The 25792-nt window shown below is 43.1% G+C and overlaps 1 protein-coding gene across 7 annotated transcripts in view; it reads right to left on the minus strand.

The window, feature by feature from the left end:
* MCF2L2 (MCF.2 cell line derived transforming sequence-like 2) overlaps positions 1 to 25125 on the minus strand; it is a 232262-nt gene extending 207137 nt beyond the window's left edge. For 6 of the 7 annotated variants that reach the window (XM_059687142.1, XM_059687140.1, XM_059687141.1 and 3 more), the window contains exon 1: positions 7507 to 7717. In XM_059687142.1, coding sequence (XP_059543125.1) covers positions 7507 to 7648 — 142 coding nt within the window. In that variant the 5' untranslated portion in view covers positions 7649 to 7717. Of the gene's footprint in view, positions 1 to 7506; positions 7718 to 24266 lie in introns of those variants that run through there. The other variant, XM_059687143.1, reaches the window with a different exon arrangement.
* Between the last annotated feature and the right edge of the window lie 667 nt (positions 25126 to 25792).

Consider the following 25792-nt stretch of genomic DNA (forward strand, 5'->3'; position numbering starts at 1 on the left):
GGTCCCCTTGTTCCTCCTCTAAGGGGATCTACACCGCATGACTAATGATATGGTAGGGGTGGGAAAGTTACCCTGGGGGTGAGGGCCCAGCCTACAATACTTGTTTTCCCAGTTTTTCCCCTAGCTAGGCTCCCGGGGCTTTCCGCCCTGGTGACCTTCGGTACCTGGCCTATCGTTCCTATTCTGTCTAACTGCCCACTACATCAACATGACTAATGATCATTGAACAGGGCATTCTCCCAAGGGTTTCATTTCTTTTTAAAGCACCTTATAGGAAAAAAATCTTAACATAAATTAATCAGCATTTTAGACATTTTAGCAATATGATGAATATCAATTTTATTTTTGTTTTTTAAAAAAAGGCCCTGGAGGCCTGGCTGATTTGACTCAGTGGTTAGAGCGTCAGCCCACAAACCAAAGGATTAGGGTTTTGAATCCGGTCAAGGGCATGTGCAGGTTCCCCAGGCCTGGTAGGGGCGCGTGTGTGGGAGGTAATGTTTCTCCCCCCGCCCCCCCCCACCCCCTCTTTTCCACTCTCTCTAGAAATCAATGGAAAAAATATCCTCGGGTGAGGATTAAAAAAAACAAAGAAGAAAAAAAGCCCTGGAAACTCTGAGCTAACATTCCTTCCTTCCTCTCTCGTTCATTCATTCATTCAGGTACTATGAAAATAACCGTACTGTACTTCAACCCAGCTCTGCCACTGACCAGCCCCTCCACCTTCAGGTTCTTCCTCTATGAAATGGGAATGGATAATAATTAATAGTATTTCTCTAGAGGGCTGTTGTGAGGATTAATATACCATTTATTGAGCCCTTACTACCTACTAGGTGCTGTACTGTAAGCTTTACGTGCATTACCCAATTTAATTTAAAATAACATGTGGAAGCAGTTTGAATAAAATAGATTCAATTCAAATAGAAGCCAATTAAATTTATCATTCAGTTATTTGAGCCATGATCCCGAGGATACAACAGATTTTTCTCAAACACCCATGTTATTGTCATGCATTGGTGTTTTGCTTTGAAATTCTGCTCACAGATGCCCCACTGACATCATCTTACCTCTTTCTCTTATATTTCGAAGTAATTTTGATAGAACTTGTAAGTTTAGAAAGACTCAGGAGCAGGATAGAGATTATAAATTGGGAGGCAGTATATGATAAACAGTGGCATTTCAAGTGGGGCCCGGGGAGATTACTTAACACATGGAATTGGGTCAATCTGTGTGCCATAACAGGACATCAAGTGCAGTCATTAAGAGCATGACCTCTGGGGCCACAATGCCTGGGTTCAAATCCTGGCTCTGCCATTTGCAGCAGAGTTACCTCAAGCAAGTTGCTTAACTTCCCTGTGCCTTAATTTCCTGATCTGAAAATAGGGAAAATTATAATATATCCACCTAGTATGGTTATTGTAAAAATTGACTTAATATATCTAGAGAAGTGTTTTTTTAATATATTTTATTTATTTTTTACAGAAAGGAAGGGAGAGGGATAGAGAGTTAGAAACATCGCTGAGAGAGAAACATCAACCAGCTGCCTCCTGCACACCCCCCACTGGGGATGTGCCCGAAACCAACGTACATGCCCTTGACTGGAATCGAACCCGGACCCTTCAGTCCGCAGGCCGACGCTCTATCCACTGAGCCAAACCGGTCAGGGCGCTAGAGAAGTTTTTAAAAATTCTTGGCATATGGTGAGTGCCATGTAAACATTTAATTAACCCACCCCTAATGCCTTGGCAGGGCCAGACCAAATGATTTTGCCGGCCTTATACGGCCTGCTACCTGGACGTTCCCCACCCCTGTAATCTAAGCCATCAAGTTGTGGTCATTTGTTACAGCTAGGAAACTAAAACAATAGGCATAGAAAAGAACGAACAACTCACAGAATAAATAACAATCAAGGAATCTATGCATGTAAGATGTTTAACCTCACAAACAAATGTAAATTAAAACAGAATGAGATCTTTTCTGCCTGATGGATTGGCACTTATTTTAAAGATAAATAGCATATAGAGTTGGCAAGAGTATAGGCAGATTCTCTATAAGTAAAAGTATCAATAGGCACTTTTTAGGACAGTTGATTAATTTGGAAATATCTGTCAAAATGTTAAATATGCAGTCTTTAGCCAAGAAATGTCATGCCTAGAAATTTAATATACAGAAATATTAAACCAAATTCAAAGTAATTGGCTACTATGATTTTTTTACAGTATTATTATTCTAGTGCAAATGTCCATTAATAGGGGATCGGCTAAATAAATTATGATACAGCCATACAATAAAATACTATGTAACCATTAAATATAATCTGATAGATCTACATGTACTAACAGGTTAGGAAATTCAAAACACACAAAGTTTTTTAAAAAAGAAAGCAAGATACAGAACAGAACATTATCATTTATGTGAAATTTATGTATCTATATATATAAAATCATAATATGTAAAATAGACCGAACCACAAACAACCAAACAACCAAAACACCAGTTGCTATGACATGCGCTGGCCATCAGGGGTGCGTGTGGGACATGGCGGGTGTTGGCCGCGGTGGGATGGTGGAGCAGGTTAATGGGGGCACCAGATCAAGGCAGGGTGCAGGTCACTGTCATCAGGGCGAGCCTCTGATGGTTACTGAAAATTCTTTGCTGCTGCACACCACAGTCCCACCCGGCACTCGCATTTGCTGCTGGCACTGGCCCCGCTTGCACCCGCTGCTGACTCCGGGTGCCAGCTCCGATCGCTCGACACTGTCAGCAAGTGCAAGTGGCGACTGCCAGCCCCAATCTCTTCTGAGGGCTTCTCCACCTCCCCCTGCTCCTGAGGGGTGATTAGGGCAACAGCTGCCACTCGCACCCGCTGATGGCACTGGCCCCAGTTGCTCCACGCCATCAGCGGGTGAGAGTGGGGCTGGTACCGTCAGTGTGTGGGAGCAGCAGCAGCAGGAGCAGGGTTGCTGGCAGACAGGGGACTGGATCCGTGGCAGGAAGGGTGAGGGGGAATGGGCCGAGACCTGCCCCTGTGACAACCACAGCCTCACAGCCCACAGTTCCTTTCAAGATACTCAAATTCATGCACTGGGCCCCTAGTCTATAATAATAAAAGCGTAATATGCAAATAGACCGAACGGCCAAACAGCAGAATGACCGTCCGGACGACCTTACAGATGATCATGCTATGACACACTGGTGCCAGGCCAGCCAAGGCAGATGCGATACAATTGGTCAGGGGGCCCCATCATCACCCCACAATAGCCCTGCAGAGGGAGGCCCAGGCCACCCTCTGAGGACAGTGGGGCAAGCGATTGGGGGGGTTCTGCGATCGCCCCACAGAGGGAGGACCAGGCCACCAGCCAGCAACGCTGTCGTGGGTGTGCAGGGCCAGCTGTGCAGGGCCAGCCAGTGATCACCCCGCAGAGGGAAGCCCAGGCCAACCAAGAGATTGCACCCCATGCACAGGGAAGCGACTGGTGGCGGGGGGGGGGGGGGGGGCAGCACCGCAGAGGGCAAGCAGTGGCAGCGGCGGGGGCAGGACCAGCTGCTGGCAGCTGGGGGAAGGAAAGCTCTGATAGGCACTGATCACCGGCCAGACCTAGGGACCCTACCCAAGGGGTCCCTGATTGAGAGAGGGCGCAGGCTGGGCTGAGGGACACCCCCATCCCATGCATAAATTTTGTGCACCATGCCTCTGTATATACATAAGAGAGGGACTTAATTTGAATTTTTGCAATGAACAATTGGGGCAGAGATAGCTAACTGCCCACCAAAAACTCACAGTTCCTCTCCTATACAATAGAATTACCACTGGAAGGTGACTGCCTAGCAGGGACTCCAGCTCCCTCACACACACCCTAGCTCCTTGTGACTAGTGAATGTCAATGGGAAATGAATAAAGATGATGTGGTACTTTTGAATCGGGGTACTTAAGAGGTGGGTGTGTCTTCAGCACTGTCTCTTTCCCTCCTGCAGCTGCAAGGTGACAATTCTGAAGCTAGAGGATCACAGACCCACAAAACAGGAGCAGGTAGGGTCCCCGAAACCCTGAGGGAAATGGCCCTCTGACCATGGGACAGTGTATTCAAGTGCATTAATTCATTGAAATTTAGGGTTGCTGCAGCAGTTGGTGTTACCCTAACATACAAGTATGAATTCATTTTATAATATTACTTTATACACACTTTATTCATTCTGTTTAAAAAATAAAAAGGGGGGATAGTCAGTGGAAAAGCAAACCTCCACTGCTGACTCTCCCTGGCCCCCAACAATTAAATGAAATATGGGTCTTGGTTAACACACATCTCAATCAGTGTGTCATCTCTTGAGTTTGTTCCCTTAATCACAAGATATCAGTATTATGCCAAGAAGTTGACTAACAGCACCCCATAAATATAAGATTGCAGTAACGTCAGAAAGGCCATTTACACACTCATAAAACTTGCATTAAGATACTCAGACTTTCATTACTGTCTTGAGTCACAGACAGAATAAAATGATTACAGCCAAAGCATGTAGGTGAACATGTATGTGAACCTTTCACAACCTTTTATAGTGGGGAGAAAAAGAAAGGCAACAATAGTATATGTAATGCGATGCAGGGGTCCAATTCCAGCATGTCATAATTTCAAGAGTTTCATCAAAAGGTTGATGAGACTTGGGGACTCAACAGGGTTGAGTCACACAAGTAGTCACCTGTTGGGAATGGCTAAAGGCATTTCCCCAAACCTGAATACGATACATTAAACTGATTGTTGGCTGCCAGACAGCGCAGGGCATCTTAATCTACATGTTATTGCCTCCTACTGGCCAAACACCTGAACAGCCATAGGCTAATTCCCCCATTCTGACAATGGACTCTGTACCAAACCCTGACCCTTTGAAGTGTATATCTCTGCCTCGCTTCAGGACAAGTTGTGTTAATAAAAAGCATGGGGTCCTGGGGACAGAGAGAACCTAAGACCATCCAGGGGTCCTCAAACTTTTTTAAACAGGGGGCCAGTTCACTGTTCCTCAGACCGTTGGAGGGCCAGACTATAGTTTAAAAAAAACTATGAACAAATTCCTATGCACACTGCACATAGTTTATTTTGAAGTAAAAAAACAAAATGGGAACAAATACAATATTTGTATTTGCATGTGGCCCGTGGTCCGTAGTTTGAGGACCCCTGCCTTAGACTTAAGACCTTAGAACTTAGCTCCTTTAGCTAAGTTCCTCTGACCCCCAATGCCTTTCAAAATTATATCTCGTCTCCAGACTCTTTATTAGTCCCTGGACTCTTTAATCTACGCGTGGCCTTCTCAAGATTCCTGAACCCGTCTTGATGCTGGGACAAGAACCCTGGCAATGCGGTGAGTTTAGGATTCAGAAATTCTTCATATTCTTCTTTCAAATTGAAAGGGCGAGGGCTACGCCCTCCATCTTGCCCCGGATCCTCCATTTTGGGGCAGCAGCCATTAGCCATGTGCTCGGCAAGGAGCTTCTTCCCCTAAGCCCAAGCCTCTGCTACCAATGACAATCAAGGGAAGTGCGCGCCAACTTGCACCTGGCCAATCGGCAGGGCCCACAGTCCTCTCTCCTCCCCTTACTCCAGCCCCCCTATAAAACCCCTCTTCCCACAGAGCTAGCTCTCTCTGCCCCCTGCCGCTGCGTTGGCGAGTGTGGTCGGGGAGCCGAACTAGCTCGAATAAAGACTATCTGCTTTTGCATCGGACTCGGCTGGCTCCCTGGTGGTCTATTGGGGATCCTGAAATCTGGGCTTAACACAAATGACTTCCTCTCCTTACTATTAACAAAGCTGTAAAGCTCTTATGATTTAACTTTAGGAAAATTAAGGCAGTAATTTATACCTGAAGTCAAGCCCTGGAAGTATTTATGCACAGGCTCAGGTGAGCACCTATGTAAGTATTTTAAGTGTGGAAAGCAAAATCTGATTAATAAGTTGCTCTTAATCTTAAGTAGCAAATACATAGTAGCCCTTGCCTTTGGGAATATAATTATATGGTATAGAATGTAGTATAAACATGAATCCTGTCTCAAGTAGAAAGTAGATAGCAGCAATACATGGACAAAGAAAATAGTGTGGTGAAGGCCTGGGCAGGGGCAGCAGCTGTGTAGAGGGGGGTAAAGGCATGTGCAGGGGGGATAGGGGACTGTCAACAATAAAAATATTTTTTTAGAAAGAGAGTATGTGGCAAGAATGGTTAATTTATGTTAAAAGCACATTTCTCCATTCAATAATTCTCTTCTCTTAAAGAAATAGGTTCCAAGAATAAAGCAAGAGTAATGAGAAGGACAAAGACATTGGCTTTAATCACCTTTCCTAGCCTGAGATCCAGGGTGGGGTTGGGAAGAAGGGGAATGTATTATTAACATTTTCAAGGCAAAAAAAAAAAAAAGTGAGAGTATATTAATAAGCCCATCCGTAAAAGAAGCAGTCTTAGAAACAAAAAGTAGCCCTGACCAGTTTGGCTCAGTGGCTAGAGCGTTGGCCTGTGGACTGAAGAGTCCCAGGTTCGATTCTGGTCAAGGGCATGTACCTTGGTTGCGGGCACATCCCCAGTACGGGGTGTGCAGGAGGCAGCTGATGGATGTTTCTCTCTCATGGATGTTTCTTTCTTTCTTTTTTTTTAAATACATATTTTATTGATGTTTTACAGAGAGGAAGGGAGAGGGATAGAGAGTAAGAAACATCTATCCACTGAGCCAAACTGGTTAGGGCTCTCATGGATGTTTCTAACTCTCTATCCCTCTCCCTTCCTCTCTGTAAAAAAAATCAATTAAAAAAAGAAAGAAAGAAACAAAAAGTAGTTGCTTCAGCTCTTAGAGCACTGGCTTCCAAATACATGTAAGGCAGACTGAGAACTGTGTTTCTTCTCACGCAGCCCACTGCACGGAAGTGTTTTCTCCTTTTTCTATTCTTAAACCACCAGTCTGTTATCAGCTCATATGTCTAACATGAAGCCTTAGCAATTCAGACTTAACATTTCTCTTCAGATTTCACATTTTCTTCAGGAACATGTAGTTTGTAATCTGAATTCTTATTTTCATTTTATAACAGCAATATATGATGAAGTGTTGTTTTTTTAATGTAAAAATACAACAAAAATAAGAAAAATAAAACTCCATATCATTCCTTCCTCCAAAATTAAATGTGTTATGTCAATGTCTATAGAATAGTCAATATCTATAGATACAGACATATATATTCTTTGAAATTGGTTCAGACTTACACGTTTCATCTTATAGGCTGATTTTTTCCCCCAGAATATTTGGACATCTCTTTTTATTATAAATTTTCAATAGATGACCATCTACAATATTGTTAATAGCCTTAAAAAATAATACTTTTATTTAAAGTACTTCTTAAACTTCTTAGGAAACTAGAGGCAGCACTGCAAAGTAAATTTTTTTAATGTAAAATTTGTTAGTTAAGCTATTGTTCCATTGAGAATAAAGCTAAATAACAAAACATACATAAAAGAAAAGCATTATTGCTCTCACAGTACCTTTTATAGCCATATACTCTAGCCTAGCGCAGCCTTCTAGGAAATGGTGGTAAGCCCTCATCTCTGCTTCTGTTATCCGCACTGAGGTGTAAGGTAAGTATCTCGGGTCCTGCTGCCCACACTTCTTACACCAGGAAGCCATTGGATTCCAGGGGATGGTGCCCGCAGCACTCTCCCTACATTCCTCTCAGCGCTGCACTCACGTAGATGTGTTCAATCCCTTCTCCTGGCTAATCTCTCTCAAGTTCACTCAAGGTCATTTCATTGCTGAGAGTTGATCCTTTGGATTGGTGAGTGCTCACAGGATTACAGGCCCAACAGATTACCAGATTTCCTCATTTGGAAATGGAAGGAAAACTTGGGGATGAGGACGTCGGGATAGAGAGGGAAATCTGAAAGTCCATGAGAGTCAGAATTTTTGGGGGGGATCACATCATGAGACATACAGCAGGCTACTGGAATATAAAATAAAATAATAGGGATACTTTTTTTATAGAATGCTCTGAAGAAAATTTATTTCAGGCCCCAATTCTCCCCTCTTTCTCTTCCAACCTCTTCAGGCTGCCAAGGAATTCAATCCAGAGAATTAACAATGCAGCCAACAGAAATCACTGTCTAGGCAACATCAATATGTTGCACCATCTGTGCAACACGATTTAGCACAATGGTAAAGACTCAGATCCTAAAATGGGATGCAGAGTATCTCCTGAACTACTTCTAGATCAGGTGCAAATACATTATCATGACTGTAGTGAAGGAAGTTCTTTGATCTGACCACAACTTCTCCCCAACTTACTACCTCTTGGGGAAAAGTGAGTTCACCTTTATGAACTGTGCTGTGCAGAATGTGGTATATTCAGAGGAAGGCCACTTTTTCATAATGCATTTTATTTTTGGTCCTTCAAGCTTAATGGTTTTGCTTATTAATGTTGTACTCTAATATTTAAGGAAAGAGCACAATGTGAAATGTCAGATAAGTAATAAATAATTTTGCATACAAACTTCTAATTTTTATTCATATGATTTAAGCTTAAAGTCCAGAGTAAGGCTTGTAGCTGGCCAAGAAGAAACTGGAAGACCCTTTTTATTAAAAAATAAAAATTTAGGAAGAGGGTAAAATTTACATATGTTGAAGTACTCAAATCTGAAGTGAAATTCATTGTAATGAATTTTGACAAATGGATACATCCATAAAACTCATACCCCTTTCAAGATAGAAGGCATTTCCATCCATAGAAAAGAAAGGACTTCACCTGTTCTTTCCTGGGCAAACCTAGCCCCCAAGCGACTGACCACTGTTGTATTTGTTTTTCAATAAAGACTAGTTTTGCCTGTTCAAAACGTTCATATAATGTAATCATACAGTATATATTATTTGTGTTTAGCTTCTGTCTCTCAGGATAACGTTTGAGATTCATCCATGTTGTATCAATAGTTCATTCATTTTTTATTGCTCAGTCAGATCCCATCATACGGATGGTACAGTTTGTCTATTCTGCTTATAGACATTTGGGGATTTACCCCCCCCCCCATTATGAATAATGTTGCTGTGAACATTCATGTAAAGGTCTTTGTGTGGACATGTTTGCATTTCTCTTGGATAAACACCTAGGAATGGTATTGCTAAGACAAAGGAGAGGTGTATATGTGACTTGTAAGAAACTGTCAAACTTTTTCTCAAATAGGTTCTATCAGAAGGCTTTTTACGATTACAGACTGCTCTGTTTAGTAAGCCTCAGAGTCAGTTCTTCGTTAGTGTTAAATGCATGTAAAGTACTTTAAGAAAAATTTCTGGGTTTTGTTTGGGTAGTGCTTTTTAAATTTTGTTTTTAAATCGATATACAGAATAATTCACTCTTTTTGGTGTACAATTTAAAATGCATGAAGTCATTTAACCATCACCACAATCAGTATATGAAATAGTTCCATCATCCCTTTGTAGTCAAATCACTCCTTCCCACCATTAATCCCTGGTAACCACTCCATCCCTATAATTTTACCCTTTCCGAATGTCATATAAATGGAATCATTTAGTATGCACCTTTTAAGTTTCCGAATGTCATATAGAAAGGGAGTGGACTGACAATTCTTGGGGGGAAAGGGGTGTGGGGGTGCAGGAAGAGACTGGACAAAAATCGTACACCTATGGATGAGGACAGTGGGAGGGGTAAGGGCAGAGGGTGGGGTGGGAACTGGGTGGAGGAGAGCTATGGGGGGAAAAAAGAGGAACAACTGTAATAATCTGAACAATAAAGATTTAATTAAAAAATAAATGGAATCATTTAGTATGCACCCTTAGCATCATGCATTTCAGATGTATTTATGTTGTCATGTGTATCAATAATTTTATTGTTAAGTATTCCATTGTGCAAATGTTCCACAGGTTGTTTATCCATTCCTCAGGGGAGGGACATTTGGGTTCTTTCCAGTTTTCAGTGATAAAGAATAAAGTTTCTATAAATATTCACAAACAGATTTTTGTGTGACCGTAAATTTTTCTTTCTCTTGGAGTGGGATTACCGGTTGTATAGTGTTTAACTTTGTAAGCAACTGCCCAGTGTTTTCCAAAGTGGCTGTGCCATTTTACATTCCCACCAACAGTGTGTGAGGTCCAGTCCCTCCCTCCTCGCCGTGACTTTTTATTGTCTTTTTTCTTTAACCACTCTGATAGGTGTGCAATTTCTCTGATGGCTGCTGATGTTGAGCATATTTTCATGTGCTTATTTTCCATCTGTATATCTTCTTTGGTAAAGCAGTCATTCAAAATTATGCCCATTGTAAAACTGTGCTGTTCATTTTTCTTTATTGTTAAGAGTTCCTTATAGATTCTGGATACAAGTCCTTTGTCAGACAGGTGATTTCCCCAATTTTTCCCCAGTTGGTGGGCTGTGTTTTCATTCTCTTATCAGTGTCTTCTGTGGAGCAAAAATTTTACTGAAGTCTAATTAACAAATGTTTCTCTTTTTTATTTTTTTTTAACTGATTTAGAAAGAGAGGAAGGGAGAGAGAGAAACATTGATGTGAGAGAAATATCGATCAGTTGCCTCCTGTATACCCCCAACCAGGGATCGAACCCACAACCTGGGTATGTGGCCCGACCAGGAATCAAAGCGGTGACCTTCTGGTGGACGGGACAACACTCAACCAACTGAACCACACTGGCCAGCGCAACAAATTTTTCTTTTATGAATATTACTTTTGGTGTCAGCCTAAGAATTCATTGTCCAACCAAGGTCACATAGATTTTCTCCTATTTTTCCTAAAAGATTTCTAATTCTGTTTTACATTTAGGTCCGTGATCCACTTTGAGTTAATTTTTGTATATGGGGTGAGGCACAGGTCAAGGTACATTTTTTTTTGTACACAGATGTCTAAATTTTCAAGCACCTTTTGTTGAAATTGCATTTATACTTTTTTCCATTGAACTGCCTTCACACCTTTGTCAAAAATTAATTAATCATATTGTATGGGACTATTTTTGGTTCTCTATTCTTTTCCATTGATCTATGCTTCTGTCCTTTCCCAAATACCACATTGTCTTGATTATTTTGCTTCATAGTAAGTCTTTAAATTAGGTACTGTGAATCCTCCAACTTTGTTCTTTTTTTTTTTTTTTAAAAAAAAGCTATTTTAGTTCCTTTCGCCTATTATAGTACCTGTTATCTAATTCTAAATCTTAGAACCAGCTGGTTGATTACTACAAAAAAACCTGATAAACTTTTGACTGTGAAAGGACAGAACAGGACTGATAGCTGTGTTCCTAACTCCTCTTCCAGCAAAAGCCATAGAATGTATCAGTTACTCAGCCTGCCCTTATTTCAGCCAATGGGAATGCAAGGGAAAACAAACTCAAGGCCGAAAGTATGCTGAACACCCCCCTGTCTTTGTGTAACCAGATCCTAACTGCACCCTGCCCTTGCATCACTAGCCCCTGGCCCTCACTCAACCAACCGGAATTGGCCAAATCAGTGGTCCAAGTGTGCCCCCACGCCCCGACCCAAAGCCCTATAAATTCTTTGTTCTCTTGGAACTCTGGGCTCTCTTGCACCCTATCGCTGCTTCGGTAGGGGAGGCAGAGGGACCAAGCCCCGGGCTTGAATAAAGACTCTATGCTTTTGCATCGGACTCGGCGCTCCCTAGTGATGTCCTTTGGGGGATCTTGAAATCTGGGCATAACAGCTGTAGTTATATTTAATTTATAGATCAATTTGAGGAGAGTTGACATCTAATATTGATTCTTCCCAACTTTAAACACAGACCATGTATTATTTTTACAAGGATAGTTTCTCAAGTCCTTATGAAGCACCACATAATGCTCATTCTGCTCTCATTTCTTCTACCATTTTTTTTTTTAAAAAAAGATTATACCACAAAGCCACTGAAAATATGAACATGTTCTTTCTCTTTAAAATCTGGGTTAGTTTTCCCAAAGGACTAAGGGAAAAAAATGCTCACGCCACACCTGAAGGGCAAACCAGATCTGAGTAGTGGAATTTTCCTTCTTGTTTCTATACCATATGTCAGGGTCTAAAATCCCATTTCACGGCCTGAGGGATTTTTCCTCCTTTGCAAGCAAAAGTTCTGTTGGTTGCTGGAGAGAGAAACACTGCAATGGAAACAAAGTGGAATGAAAAGTAGAGGGATGTGGGTCCAGGAGACCCACCTTTCTAAGGCCTGTGCCAGATCTTCCTCACATGTAGGGGAGAAAAAAAGAGGACAGAGAAGGGAGCCACTGGGGAAGGAAGAAGCCAGTAAAATGGTGAATAGAAGAGCCTGTGAAACGCCCAGAAGCTGGGTGGCCAGAGGACATTTTAAAATAGTGATGCCTCCAGCTTAATTTCAAAGTATCTGTGTGTTAGACCATAAACATCTCCTCTCCCATCTTCAGAAAATTCCCCTCGCCCAGCCAGTGCGGCTCAGTATTTGAGTGTCGACCCATGCACCAGAGGTCACTGGTTCCATTCCTGGTTGGGGCACATGCCTGGGTTGTGGGCTCAATCCCCAGTGGGGAACATGCAGGAGGCAGCCGATCAATGTTTCTCTCTCATCAATGTTTCTACCTCTCTCTCCCTTCCTCTTTCTCTAAAATCAATAAAAGCACTTAAAAAGAAAGAAAGAAAATCCCCCTGTACCCCACCTCCCAATCTTCTATACAGATACGTTTTGAGATACTGGGGGAAAGAGTTAAATTTCATAATTGGGTCACCCCAATGCAAAAGCAAGGCAGTATATGCAGAAGCCAGAAAATCAGACACCCAATGAAATAAGGGAGGGACTGGGAACTGATGGACAGATGGTTGACTCTGCCTAAAGTTTTCTTATGTTTGCTTAACAGCAACTGTCAGCTCTAGGAGGCCATCCATTCATTATTCCAAGCCCCAAGGATGGCACTAGGGCTGCAGCAGTGGAAGAAGAGGCCTGGATCTGGCCACTCCTTCCCACCCTGTCCCCAGGTCAAGACACGGATACCTGGCCATGTCAAAACTATGGAGGCCCTCAGTAATGTGGTTAGTCTTAAATTGGTTATGTAAATAAGGAGAAACAGGCAGGAGGACGTCTAGTTCCTCAGTAATTGAATTAATTATAGCTTTCTTGGGTACAAAAAGAGTTAAAATGAATTCAAACTGATCGGATAATGGGTACAAACAAACAAAAGCCAGACACACAAACCAAAACCTGGGCTGGACAAGATCTGGGATCAGATAACTAGACAGAGAAATCCAGAAGTAACTCTTCTAAGCTGGACAAGACCAACTGTGGGAAACCACCTATTGTCTTCACTAGCAGAGAAGCATAGACAGAGAACCCAGGTAGACAGAGAACCCAGAAGGCTGGTGACCTTTGAAGCCCTAGCAAAGGTCAGAGCTGTGCACCACCTCTGTTAATCCAGATAATGGTAGCTGAAGCAACCTCCCCACCTTTACTTATGTAAATCCTTATTGATCAAATAGTCTGTGTGTCACTGGAACCTCCCTGCCTAAGGGCTATGGGTGTACCTCATACCAATAAAAGGTTGGTGAGGCCTGAGCACCAGTGAAGTCCTTCCTCTTGAGTTGGACTTACCCGCCTGGCCCCCCAATATTTCCAAATTATCTCTTGTTTCTTCTCTTTCATGTGTGTGCGGCTCCTCTTCCAGATCCTGAAACCTGAACCACGCGGGACGTGGAGGAAAACATTTACAACAACCAACATGACCGAACATGTATACTTTGTACCTGATTTTCCTTCATAGTAAAGTCCTCTACATAGAGGTACTCTTCTATACTAAACAAAAGTGCATGGTGCTGCTGTTACCTTGCCATTGTAACTTTGTCAGACTTTTTTTTTTCCTAAGGAAGTACAAGTAGGTAGGACTCCTAAAACGTTCTTCCTTAACAAAGTCTTATTCCTAAGTATTATATATTTATTATGTCTAAAGACAAGGAAGTAAATCCTCAAGTTTTAAATGATAGCTTTTCTTTACAAGAGAACCAAGACTCAGAGGCAAAGTGATGTGCTAAAGGCTGCACAGCTGTTTGCTGGCAAAGCCTGGGTACAGCCTTACTTCATTCTGGAAAGGCAGGAATTATCCTTGATATTCTCCACAGTAGAGAAAATGATCACCTCTAGAATCAGTATTATTTACACTGATTCTAAGGAATCCTGACTTAATAAATGACCATTCTCTAGATCAGTGATGGCAAACCTTTTGAGCTCGGCATGTCAGCATTTTGAAAAACCCTAACTTAACTCTGATGCTGTGTCACATATAGAAATGTTTTGATATTTGCAACTGAAAGGGCGAGGACTACGCCCTCCACCTTGCCCCAGGGTAAGGGCTACGCCCTCCACCTTGCCCCAGGGTAAGGGCTATGCCCTCCATCTTACCTTGGCCATGTGCTCAGCAAGGCTTCTTCCCCGAAGCCAAGCCGCTGCTGGCCACGCCCAGGATTTCTCTGGACTGGCCAATGATAGTCAAGGGAAGTGCACGCCATTACTATGACCACATCCTGTGTAATGAGACACCGACTGGCGCCTGGCCAATCGGCAGGGCCCACAGTCCTTTCTCCTCCCCTTGGCCCAGCCCCCTATAAAGCCTCTCTCCACACAGAGTTCTCTCTCTCGGCCACTGGAGCTTACCGTTGCATCGGTGAGTGTGGCAGGGGAGCCAAACCTAGGTTTGAAATGAATGACTCTTTGCTTTTGCATCGGACTCGCTGGCTCCCTGTGGGTTCTTGGGAATCATGAAATCTGGGCACAACAGCAACCATAGTAAAACAAAGATTTATATTTTTGATATTTATTTTATATATTTAAATGCCATTTAACAAAGAAAAATCAACCAAAAAAATGAGTTCGCGTGTCAGAGGTGTCATAGGTTCGCCATCACTGCTCTCTAGATCATGGGTAGCTGTTATTATCATGACAACATTTGGGTTAATTTTTGTTTGGTACCCTTTACCAAAAGCTGGCGTTTCACATTATAAATACAGTGGCATCTACTCAGACCTTAGAGTACCACATTCTATCTGAATAAATCTAACACCCAACTGAAATTCCATTTCTCTGCCTTCACCATCCAAATATGGACAATTCAAAGGCATAAGTCACAGTCATCTTCGATGCTCAGTGGAGCAATGAGGTAGCTAGTTTCCAAGGTGGCAACTATGGTAGGCAGAAAAAATGCCTTCCTCCTCTCCATCCCCAAAATACCTGTGTCCTGATACCCAGAAACTGTGTGGGTCAGGTTACATGGCAACAGGAATGAAGGTTGCAGATAGAATTAAGTCTGCAAATCAGCTGACCTTAAAATAAGGAGGACCCATTTGACCTAGTGATCCCACTTCTAGGAATATATCCCAAGAAACTAGAAACACCAATCAGAAAGGATATATGCACCCCTATGTTCATAGCAGCACAATTCACCATGGCTAAGATCTGGAAACAGCCTAAGTGCCCATCAGTAGATGAGTGTGGATTAAAAAACTGTGGTACATCTACACGATGGAATACTATGCTGCGGTAAAGAAGAAGTTCTTACCATCTGCAACAGCATGGATGGAACTGGAGAGCATTATGCTAAGTGAAATAAGCCAGTGAGAGAAAGATAAATATCACATGATCTCACTCATTTATGGAATATAATGAACAACATAAACTGATGGAAGAAAAACAGATCCAGAGACAGAGAAGCATCGATCAGATTGTCAAACCTCAGAGGGAAGGTAGGGGAGGGTGGGGCTAAGGGGGAGAGATCAACCAAAGGACTTGTATGCAAGCATATAGACCTAACCAATGGACACAGACAACAAGGGGGTGAGGGTATGACTGGGAGGATGGGGGGTAACATGGGGATAAGGACACATATGTAATAACTTAATCAATAAAAAATAAAATAAAATAAAACACACACACACACACACACACACACACACACACACAGGAGGGCCCAATATAATCGCAAGGGTCCTTAAAAGTAGAAGAGAAAAATAAAAGAGAGAACCCTAGAGATGACAATACAAGAAAGACCAGATGTTGCTGCCTTTGAAGATGGAGGAAAAGGGCCACACGCCTAGGACTGCTGACAGCTTCCAAAAGCTGGAAAAGGCAAGAAAAAGAACCTCCAGAAAGGAATGCCACCACACCAACACCTTGATTTTAGCCCATGAAGACCTGTATTAATGTCTGAGCTACAGAACTGCCAGAAAATGAATTTGTGCTGCTTTCAGCCATTAAGTTTGTGGTATTTGTTAAAGTGGCCATAGAAAATAAATATAGAAAAAAATAAATATTTAAAAAAAACAACAATTATACCCCTTTCTGGGCGGGCATGTTCATCCTCCCAGTAAGAAGGGGAGGAATGGCCCCTCCCCTTATATCTGGGCTGAGCCTGGGACTGCTTTGACCAGTAGATTTTGGAGGAAGCAACTTAAGGGGACTTCAAGCCCATTATCAAGAAGTCCTTGCTCTAGCAGGATTGACTCAGTGGTTAGAGCATCAGACCCTGGACTGCAGGGTCATGGGTTTGATTCTGACAAGGGCACATACCTCGGCTGCAGGCTCAATCCCCAGCCCAGTCAGGATGTGTCTCTCTCACATCAATGTTTCTCTCTCTCAGTCTCTCCTCCTCCCTTCCACTCTCTCTAAAAAAAATCAATGGAAAAAATATTCTTGGGCGAGGATTAACAAAAGTAAACAAACAAACAAACATACAAAAAAGTTCTAACAGCTTCTGCTTTGTACCTATCAGAGACCTGGGCTTCTAGGTAAGAAGTACAGACTCCTGCTGGAGAAATGGCCACATGGGGAGACCCTGAAAGATGAGATACCACCCTGTAGAGAGAGAGACCACATGAGGGAATATCAAGGTGACAGCCATACAGCCCCAGTTGCCATCTGATTACAATCACTTGAGGGAATCATCATGAGATATAATTACATGGTTGTTTAGGAGTGGTTTATTACCCAACAACAAATAAAACACCAAAATACTATTCAACAACAGCAACAACAAAAGCTCATGGCCTACTAGGCATGTTGTATCACAAGAATAAGTCCCATTTAAATAAGCCTTCCTAAAGAAAAGTAATTTTCACTTACAAAATCAGTATATACTTTCACTCCAGAGTCTTTGTTGAACAATTTAGAGAATATACCCATCTTAACAAATTAAGTCTTCTCATCTGTGAACATGGAATGCCTTTCTATTTATTTAGGGCTTCTTTAATTTCACTTAACAATGATTTATAGTTCTTAAAGCACATGTGTTACACCTCTGTTATCAAATTTATTCCTGAGTATTTTGTTCTTTTTGATGGTATTGTAAATTGAATTGTTTCTTAATTTCATTTCAGATTGTTCATTGCTACTGTTTAGAAATAGTTTGTTTTTGAATACTGACCCTGTATCCTGAGACCTTGAACTCATTTACTAATTCTAGTATATATTTTTTTAGTACATTACTTAGGATTTTCTGTACATAAAATGTCATCTGCAAATACACAGTAGTTTTACTTCTTTCTTTCAAATCTGGAGGCCTATTATTTCATTTTCTTGCCTAACTGTACTGGCTAGAATCTCTAATACAATGCTGAATGAAAGTAGTGAGGATAAACATCCTTGCCTTGTTCCTGACTTTAATGGGAAAGCTTCCACTCATTTAGTATTAACTAGGATATTAGCTGTAGGGTTTTTTAAAAAATACCATTTATCAAATTGAGGAAAATCCCTTCTATTCCTAGTTTGTTGAGTGTGTTGTGTGTGTTTTTAATCACAAATAGGTATGAAATTTTGTCAAATTCTTTTTCTGCTTCTACTGAGATGTTTATGTAGTTTTTGTCCTGTATTCTATTATGGTGTATTTTTTTTTAATTAAATCTTTATTGTTCAGATTATTACATTTGTTCCTCTTTTTCCCCCCCCATAACTCCCCTCCTCCCAGTTCCCGCCCCACCCTCCGCCCTCACTCCCCACCCACTGTCCTCATCCATAGGTGCACGATTTTTGTCCAGTCTCTTCCCACATCTCTCACACCCCTTTCCCCCCGAAGAATAGTCAGTCCATTCCCTTTCTATGTCCCTGATTCTATTATAATCAACAGTTCATTCTGTTCATCAGATTATTTATTCACTTGATTCTTAGATTCACTTGTTGATAGATGTGTATTTGTTGTTCATAATTTGTATCTTTACCTTCTTCTTCCTCTTCCTCTTCTTAAAGGATACCTTTCAGCATTTCATATAATCCTGGTTTGGTGGTGATGAACTCCTTTAGCTTTTCCTTATCTGTGAAGCTCTTTATATCACCTTCAATTCTGAATGATAGCTTTGCTGGATAAAGTAATCTTGGTTGTAGGTTCTTGGTATTCATCACTTTGAATATTTCTTGCCACTCCCTTCTGGCCTGCAAAGTGTCTGTTGAGAAATCAGCTGACAGTCGTATGGGTATTCCCTTGTAGGTAACTGAGTTTCTTTCTCTTGCTGTTTTTAAGATTCTCTCTTTATCTTTTGCTCTTGGCATTTTAATGATGATGTGTCTTGGTGTGGTCCTCTTTGGATTCCTTTTGTTTGGGGTTCTCCGCGCTTCTTGGACCTGTAAGTCCATTTCTTTCACCAGGTGGGGGAAGTTTTCTGTCATTATTTCTTCAAATAGGTTTTCAATATCTTGCTCTCTCTCATCTTCTGGCACCCCTATAATTCTGATGTTGGTACGCTTGAAGCTGTCCCAGAGGCTCCTTACACTATCCTCGCATTTTTGGATTCTTTTTTCATTTTGCTTTTCCGGTTGGATGTTTTTTGCTTCCTCGCATTTCAAATCATTGACTTGATTCTTGCGCTCCTCTGGTCTGCTGTCGGGCATCTCTATAATATTCGTTATTTCAGTCCATGTATGCTTAATTTCTAGTTGGTTCCCCAATATAAGATCGAGGGTCTTATTAGTTTTCGTGTAGATCTCATTAAGTTTATCGGCAGCTTCTAAACAGTTCTTGAGAGACCTTAAAAGTGTGGTTCTGAACTCTATCTCTTCCATTGACAATTTTGTCCTGTTTCTTTGTCTCCGCATTTTGTTCTATGGTGTATTATATCAGTTGATTTTCAGATGTTAAACCAACCTTGCTTTCCTGAGATAAATCCCACGTGATCATGGTGTATAATCCTTTTTCCTATGTTGCTAGATTTGGTGCTAGTATTTTGTTGAGGCTTTTTGTGTCTATATGCCTAAGAGATATTGGCCTAGGTGTGTTGTTGTTGTTTTTCCTTGCAATGTCTTTGTCTGGTTTTGTATTATGGTAATACTGGCTTTCTAAAATGAGCTGAGGAATATTCCCTCCTCTTCTTTTTTGAAGAGTTTGTGAAGAGTTGGTATTAGTTCTTCTTTAAATGTTTGGTATAATTCACCAGTGAGGGCATCTGATGTTGAATTTTCCTCTGTGTAAATGCTTTGTGAGCATTAAAGTAGGCTAAGCTAAGCTATGATGTTCAGTAGGTTAGGTGTATTAAATGCATTTTCAACTTACAATAGGCTTATCAGGATATAACCCCCATTGTAAGTTGAGGAGCATCTATAGTAGAATTGAAACTATGTATTGTTTTTTAATGCAATGAAATATTATTTTATTATGGGTAAGAGAACTTCCGTAGATATTTAAATTAAGCATTTCTTAAATTTTATTTTGCACTTTGCAATTTAGTTGTCAACCAGTTTTTGTGTTCCAAAAATTCTACTATAGAGAGCCCAATAGAAAAAAAATCACTCAGATGCAGTTAATTCACTTTGGGGATAGATGAAGTCATTACTCCAGCATGTCTAGTTGTCCCCACTGGACTCATTCCTATCTAAGCAGCAAATACACTAATTAGATCCTGTCTACAGCACAAACAGCTGAGGATCCTAACCATTTCAGTCATTATTCCATTGTAGAATAATGAGTCATGGGCTTAATTTCTAAGTTTGTTCTTTTTCTGGTTGCATATTATCAATGCCAGTATCATCCTAAAAGTAATGATCTGGGTTACGAGTCAAAATTCTACAGCTTTTGTCACCAAAACAGCCGCCAATCCAATCTCCAATTATATAAGGAATATCTCAAAGGATATTCCTTTCTGTCTCACAGTTTAATTGGGTATAGCCAAACACATGAAATTATTTTAGAACAATAATAGAGTAAGATCAAAATCAATACTTCTAATATGAGATGATAATCTGAACAGGACTTGAAATATGAAACCTGAGTGGGGGATTACTCACACCAATCAGCTAGATGACTAAGATTTTCCACTGACTGGAAGCCCCATGTGAGCAATATGTAGTCTGCCTATCAGAATCCTAGAGCAATCTGAGATGTATTAGAAAATGCATGTGTACTTAGGCAGCACCTCTGCATATACATAGCAGTACAGCAAGAACTTGCAGAGAGGATTCAAGAATTGAAAAGGATGAGGTGGGGAAAATCAAACTTCTGATTCTGAAATTCTGTGATTGAACCAATGTGACTCTACAGTCCAGAATAAAGGGGAGAAGATAATCCTACTTGTGTCCTGCAAGGGTAAACACACATCTGGACACTGTTCACATGTGAACTGCATATTGTATGAGGGTCCCTGACAAACTAACAAAATCCAAAGAAGGAGTGAAGCACATCACATAAAAAACATGTGAAGGGCTTAATGTTTACTTGAAAAATGGAGCTTAAGAAGCAAAAGAATTATCCACAAATACTTCAGTCCTTAAAAGTCTAAAAGTTGCCTGATGTTACTGAGTACTCAAGCTCCAGTCCAAGGCACAACCAATCCTTCATACATTCAGCAAACATTTATTCTGCATCTTCATAGAGGGAGACCCTGTGTTAGGTAACTAGGCCACACAGATAAGGAATGAGGAGTCTAGGAGCTGAGATAAGCACTCAAATAATCAACTAACCATAATATAAGGAAGAGTGTGGGAGATGTCATGTGAAAAGAACAAAGCCTACTTAGGAAATCAGAAAGGGGGCTCATTGTGTCCCACTGACAGGATGAAAGAAAGTACCTGAAGAAGGAAGCACTGAATTTCAGGACTTGCAAGGTTTGTACTATTTCTGTGAGGAGAAATATATTAAAGGGTCATTCCAAATGGAGGGAAAGCAGAAGAAAATGTTTGGAGGTGGGAACACATATAGTAGAAAATATAGTGGAACGAAGCTGAAGGACTCAGCCCAAGTTGCCCAACCATAGATACAGAGATAGCAAGTATTTGGAGAAAAGACTAAAAGGTGTCAAACAATAAAGAGCTTGTACTCCAGGCTACAGGGAATGACTATGTAAGAGTAGCATGAACGTTTTTGCAATATACAAGTGCCATGTTGTTGTTTTTATACCAGTAATTCCTGGTATAAGTTAGAGGCAAACACGGGAGAGGCAAGAGGCTTGCACAATGGTTACTCAGAAGGAAATGAAGTTCTGAAGCAGGTCAGAGGCAGATAGCAGTGGGAATGGACATGAAGAAAGAGACTCATTAGGTATTTCAGAAATAGGTATTTCAGAAACTGAATCAACAGGACCCTGACCTGAATCTTTCAAATCTCAGGGATCATGGAAAGAGCAGAAATCCCAACTGGAGGAGGAATTGGCTGAGAGACAGAGGTGGACCATGAATACGGAAGCACATGTTTAAGAATATATAACTGAGATATAACATTTTAGTAGTTTGTTTTTCAAAAGTCTAAAAATGTGATAAAGACTTACGAGATAAAACTTGAATGCCTGTTTCTCCTGGGACCTATTTTATTCCTTAAACCTTCTGAAGCGTTATCAGGTCTTATCAGAATAATGTAGTACTTTGGGGTAAAAAGGCAGCCTACCAATCCAGCACTTGAAGCCAAGATGGAGATCTCCACAGCCACTAGGGCCTTGCCCCCGGTGCTGTGGTAGATGGAGAGGACGGTGACCCAGACACAGCAGAACACCGTAGTTACATGATGCTTCATATTGTTATGCAGCCAAGTCGGTAGGGCCAGGAGAATGTTCTTCCCAACAACCTTACTCTAAGCACTCCCAACCCTTCCCCAATTCACCATCACACACCTCAAATGCAGAGTCCATCCATCTTAGCAGAAGTTTACTGGCTGCTTATTCCAACTCCCCATGAAGACAGGGGCTACTGCAGGGTTAGAGACCTCCTCAGTGAGAGCCCCAACAGAGCATGGGAAGAGCTGCCTTCTGGTCCTGTTGGGGTCCAACCCCAACAGGTCCAGGGGTCCCCAAAGGTGTGGATGGAGTCGGGGAAGAAGGAATGACACGGAGACAGCATTCAGTTGATCAGCAGCCTAGCCAGGATCTCTAGCCAAGTTCTGTCCAGGATCTCCAGCCAAGTTCTGTGTTTTATTGTCTTGTTACATCTGTATTTATACCAGTTTATATTTATCCTGTCAATTTCTATTCCAAAGGGCGTTTCTTATCTCCATTCCAGGGAGTAAATATTATGTAACTTAAGGGTGATTGTTCATAGTTAAAGTGATTAACTACCCCGCCTGGCACTTAGTTAAGAGGTTTTATTCCCTCCCTAACTTCAGGGAAAAATCCCTACCTGGGGAAACAACCTTTCTCAGAGAGGTGACCTTGGTTAAAACACATAGCGCTAAGGGGAGCAAACATATTAAGAACAGTATGCTATATACGCCAGGTCCCTTGAAACATATGCTGTGCAGATGTTTCTTTCCTGCAGCAACTGTGTCAAGCAGCAAGGATGGACTGGCTTCCGGCATGGTCCCAAGCCTATCATGTGTTACCCCTGAAACCATAAAATATGAGACTCCTAAAATCTCAATCCCTTTACTTGTAAGATAGGAGTAATGGATACTCCACCTATTTCATACGTTTGTGAGATTGCACAGGAGACCGAATGCTGCAAAGGGCACAGATGCCAGGGGTCCGTGGTAGTTCTTTGAGGGCAGAAACTACACAAATTCATGTCTGTATCCTACACAGAGCTGACTATTGGAGGAGGGAGGTAGCAAGATGAGCAAAATTTACCATAGCCTGGACCCCACAGGCAGCCTAGTGTTAGCCAAGGAATACTGCCTACCAGTTCTTGAAAACTATTATCCAGGTCTCCCTCCAGGCCCAGTGTCCTGCCCAGATATGACCAATAACACATTCACAGTGTAGATGGTATTTTTACCCACAGTATCTTACAAATAGCCTTGGAGTGAGTACAGAAGTATTATTAAACCTCCCATTTTTCAGCCTGCCATTCAATGGCTTATCCAGGGAAGGACTCAAATCCAACAGGTCATACCCCCAATCCACTGATCTTTCTCTACAGCACAATTTCATTAGGCTGGTATTTGGCACAGTCATTTCAGCACTCAATATCTTGGAAATGTCAAATTCTCTTTTATTAGAAGGTATTTTTCTTCATATTTCATCCTGCCTTCAGCAATATTTCACATTCAGCCCTCCTTGTCAGGACTCTACTGACCTTTTCACTTAAAGTAAAAACAAAAACAAACAAACAAAAAACCACCGTTCAGTGGCCACATTTGGCACCAGACACATTTTTGAAAACAGAATCATCAAAACTGGGCCTTTCCATATAAATCATCTTCACAAAGTATATCCCCACATGTGTATCATTCAAGATGTACATCATTATTGTACATAAACACACTGAACTAAAGCCCCCAAAGAGCAATGATGACTCACTAATTCAATTAAGATTTCACATATAATCACCAAGAAGGCAGTTCTAACAAGGTAAAAACTTCCAGACTCCTTCCCAGTGGAAACTGATTAGCATTCACAGAAGGGTCTCAAAGTGAAGTGAGCACCAGAGAAAATGACCCGACATTCTAGTCACAACCACCCAAAGGCGCTCGCCCTGGATGTGTCCAGGGAAGGGGTGGGGGAAGGACGCACGTTTCACTAGGAGCCTCCAGTGGTTTGGCAGCAGTTTCTGCCCGAAACACCTGCATTTCTCCCTCCTGCTCCCATTACCTGGTAAACTACGACACAAGTCCTCACCCCGAGTCCCTGGTCGGAAGCAGGTAATGGATCCTCTAAAGCTCAGTAGACCTCGCGGTTTAAGACCCAACAGACTTGACAACCCCCAAGGATGCCTGTTACCGACCGCCCGGAGCAGCGGCGAGGCCCCGGCGCAAGGCGCGCGCGCGCCCACGGCCTTGGCAGGGAGGGCGCCGCCCCCGGGCTGCGGGTGAGGGCAGGGGGAGAGGAGACCCCGGCCTACTCCGCCCGCCCCCTCCATTAATAAAATGCAAGCGAAGAAGAAAGAAAAACTTCACTTACCGACGTGAGTGGTCACTGTGGCCAGTCGCCGGGTGAGCTCTTGGGGAGCCATTTCTTCTTTTAACCCAAATAACATTTCGCCGGGAAAGAAAACAAACGGTCAGTTTATAAACAAAACAAAGCGACACCAACTGTTTCTACTGCTGCTCTGGATGGTTTTCAACGGCATCTCCTCCGGAGGGTGCCCTGCCTTCACCCTCTTCCTCGCTCTCTCCAGGCACAGACCAGAGTCGCTGCCAGCCAGGCCAACTCTGCGGGGCTGGGCCGGGCGATGCCAGCCACGCCCTCCGGGGATTATTTTAAAGGTGAAGTCGGGCAGCTCGCCCAGCGTGACGTCTGGCTCAGAGAGGGAACGGCAGCTGCGGAGCTGAGAAGAGCAGGGCGCTCCAACCTCCCTGCAACTGCGCAACGGGCCTCCGGGGCGAGGGAGCGAGGCGGGTTCTGGATTTGCGGTCCTGGGCCGTCGGGTCGCCGGCGCCACCTCCTGAGGGTCGAGGTGGGGATGCTCGGTCCGCTCTCAGGGGGCTGCGCGGAGCCTGGGAGCGCGGAGGGCGGAGGTGGCCGCGGGACCCGCTGCTCCGCGCCGCCCACCCCACGCCCCGCCGCGCTGCGCGCCCGGCTCTTCCCGCCTCGGCGCCCACTTTCCCCTGGCTGGCGGCACCGAGGGCTCCGGGGGAGGCGCGCACGCGCCCGAGCGCAGCGGGTTCTCGCGTGGGGCTGCGACCCAGAGTCGGGGGAAGGAGACGGCAACGTGGGCGCTTGCGCCAGCACCGGGTTCTGACCGCCAGCTGTGCGCCATCCCGGCTCGCCCCTCCTCCCCCCCCAGGTATCTGCGGAGAAGCCGAGATGAGCAGGGCCCCCCAGGATTCGGGAAGGAGGGCTGGGGGGCGGCCTGCAGCCGGCTCCTTTCTCCTGCTCGGGGCTGGGGGGCTGATGCGGAGGGTGGGGGCGGTTGGCGTTTGCTCTCCCCACTCAGTTGGAGGTTTTCTCACGCAGTCATAGCGTGAGACACACTGGATACTCCTGTACTTGGAGCCGGACAGGGCTGGGCATGCGGGTGGGTACTCGCGTCCACCGCGCGGGCTGTGCCGTGCGCCGCCGCTCCGTGTGCCCGGCGCGCCACTCCCTCCTGCGAAGGTCTGGCATCGCACCCATGGGGCCCTCCTCCCCCATCACTACAGGAGCCGCTTCTCGGAGCAGCTGTCAGGTGGAGACGCTGCCCCAGCTTCTTAGGTGGCTCCAGATGCCGGCTGGCGGGAAGAAAAAAAACAATCCCGGTCAGCATGGGGTGGGGGGGGTCAGGGGGAGGAGCCTACGCAAACGCAATCTGGTCAGATGGTGGTCCCTCAATACCCAACAACTGAGGACCCTGAATATTCTGTGGCCAGAGTACCGGGTTCACCAATGTGTCCTGAAAATGCCAGGAAACTCGGCTCTCCCCTTCACACAAAACAATATACATTTTATATAATTTCTTATATAATAAAAGGCTAATATGCAAATTGTCCCCTCTGGAGTTTGACCAA

The sequence above is a fragment of the Myotis daubentonii genome, chromosome 3, assembly GCF_963259705.1.
Source record: "Myotis daubentonii chromosome 3, mMyoDau2.1, whole genome shotgun sequence".
Taxonomy (NCBI): domain Eukaryota; kingdom Metazoa; phylum Chordata; class Mammalia; order Chiroptera; family Vespertilionidae; genus Myotis; species Myotis daubentonii.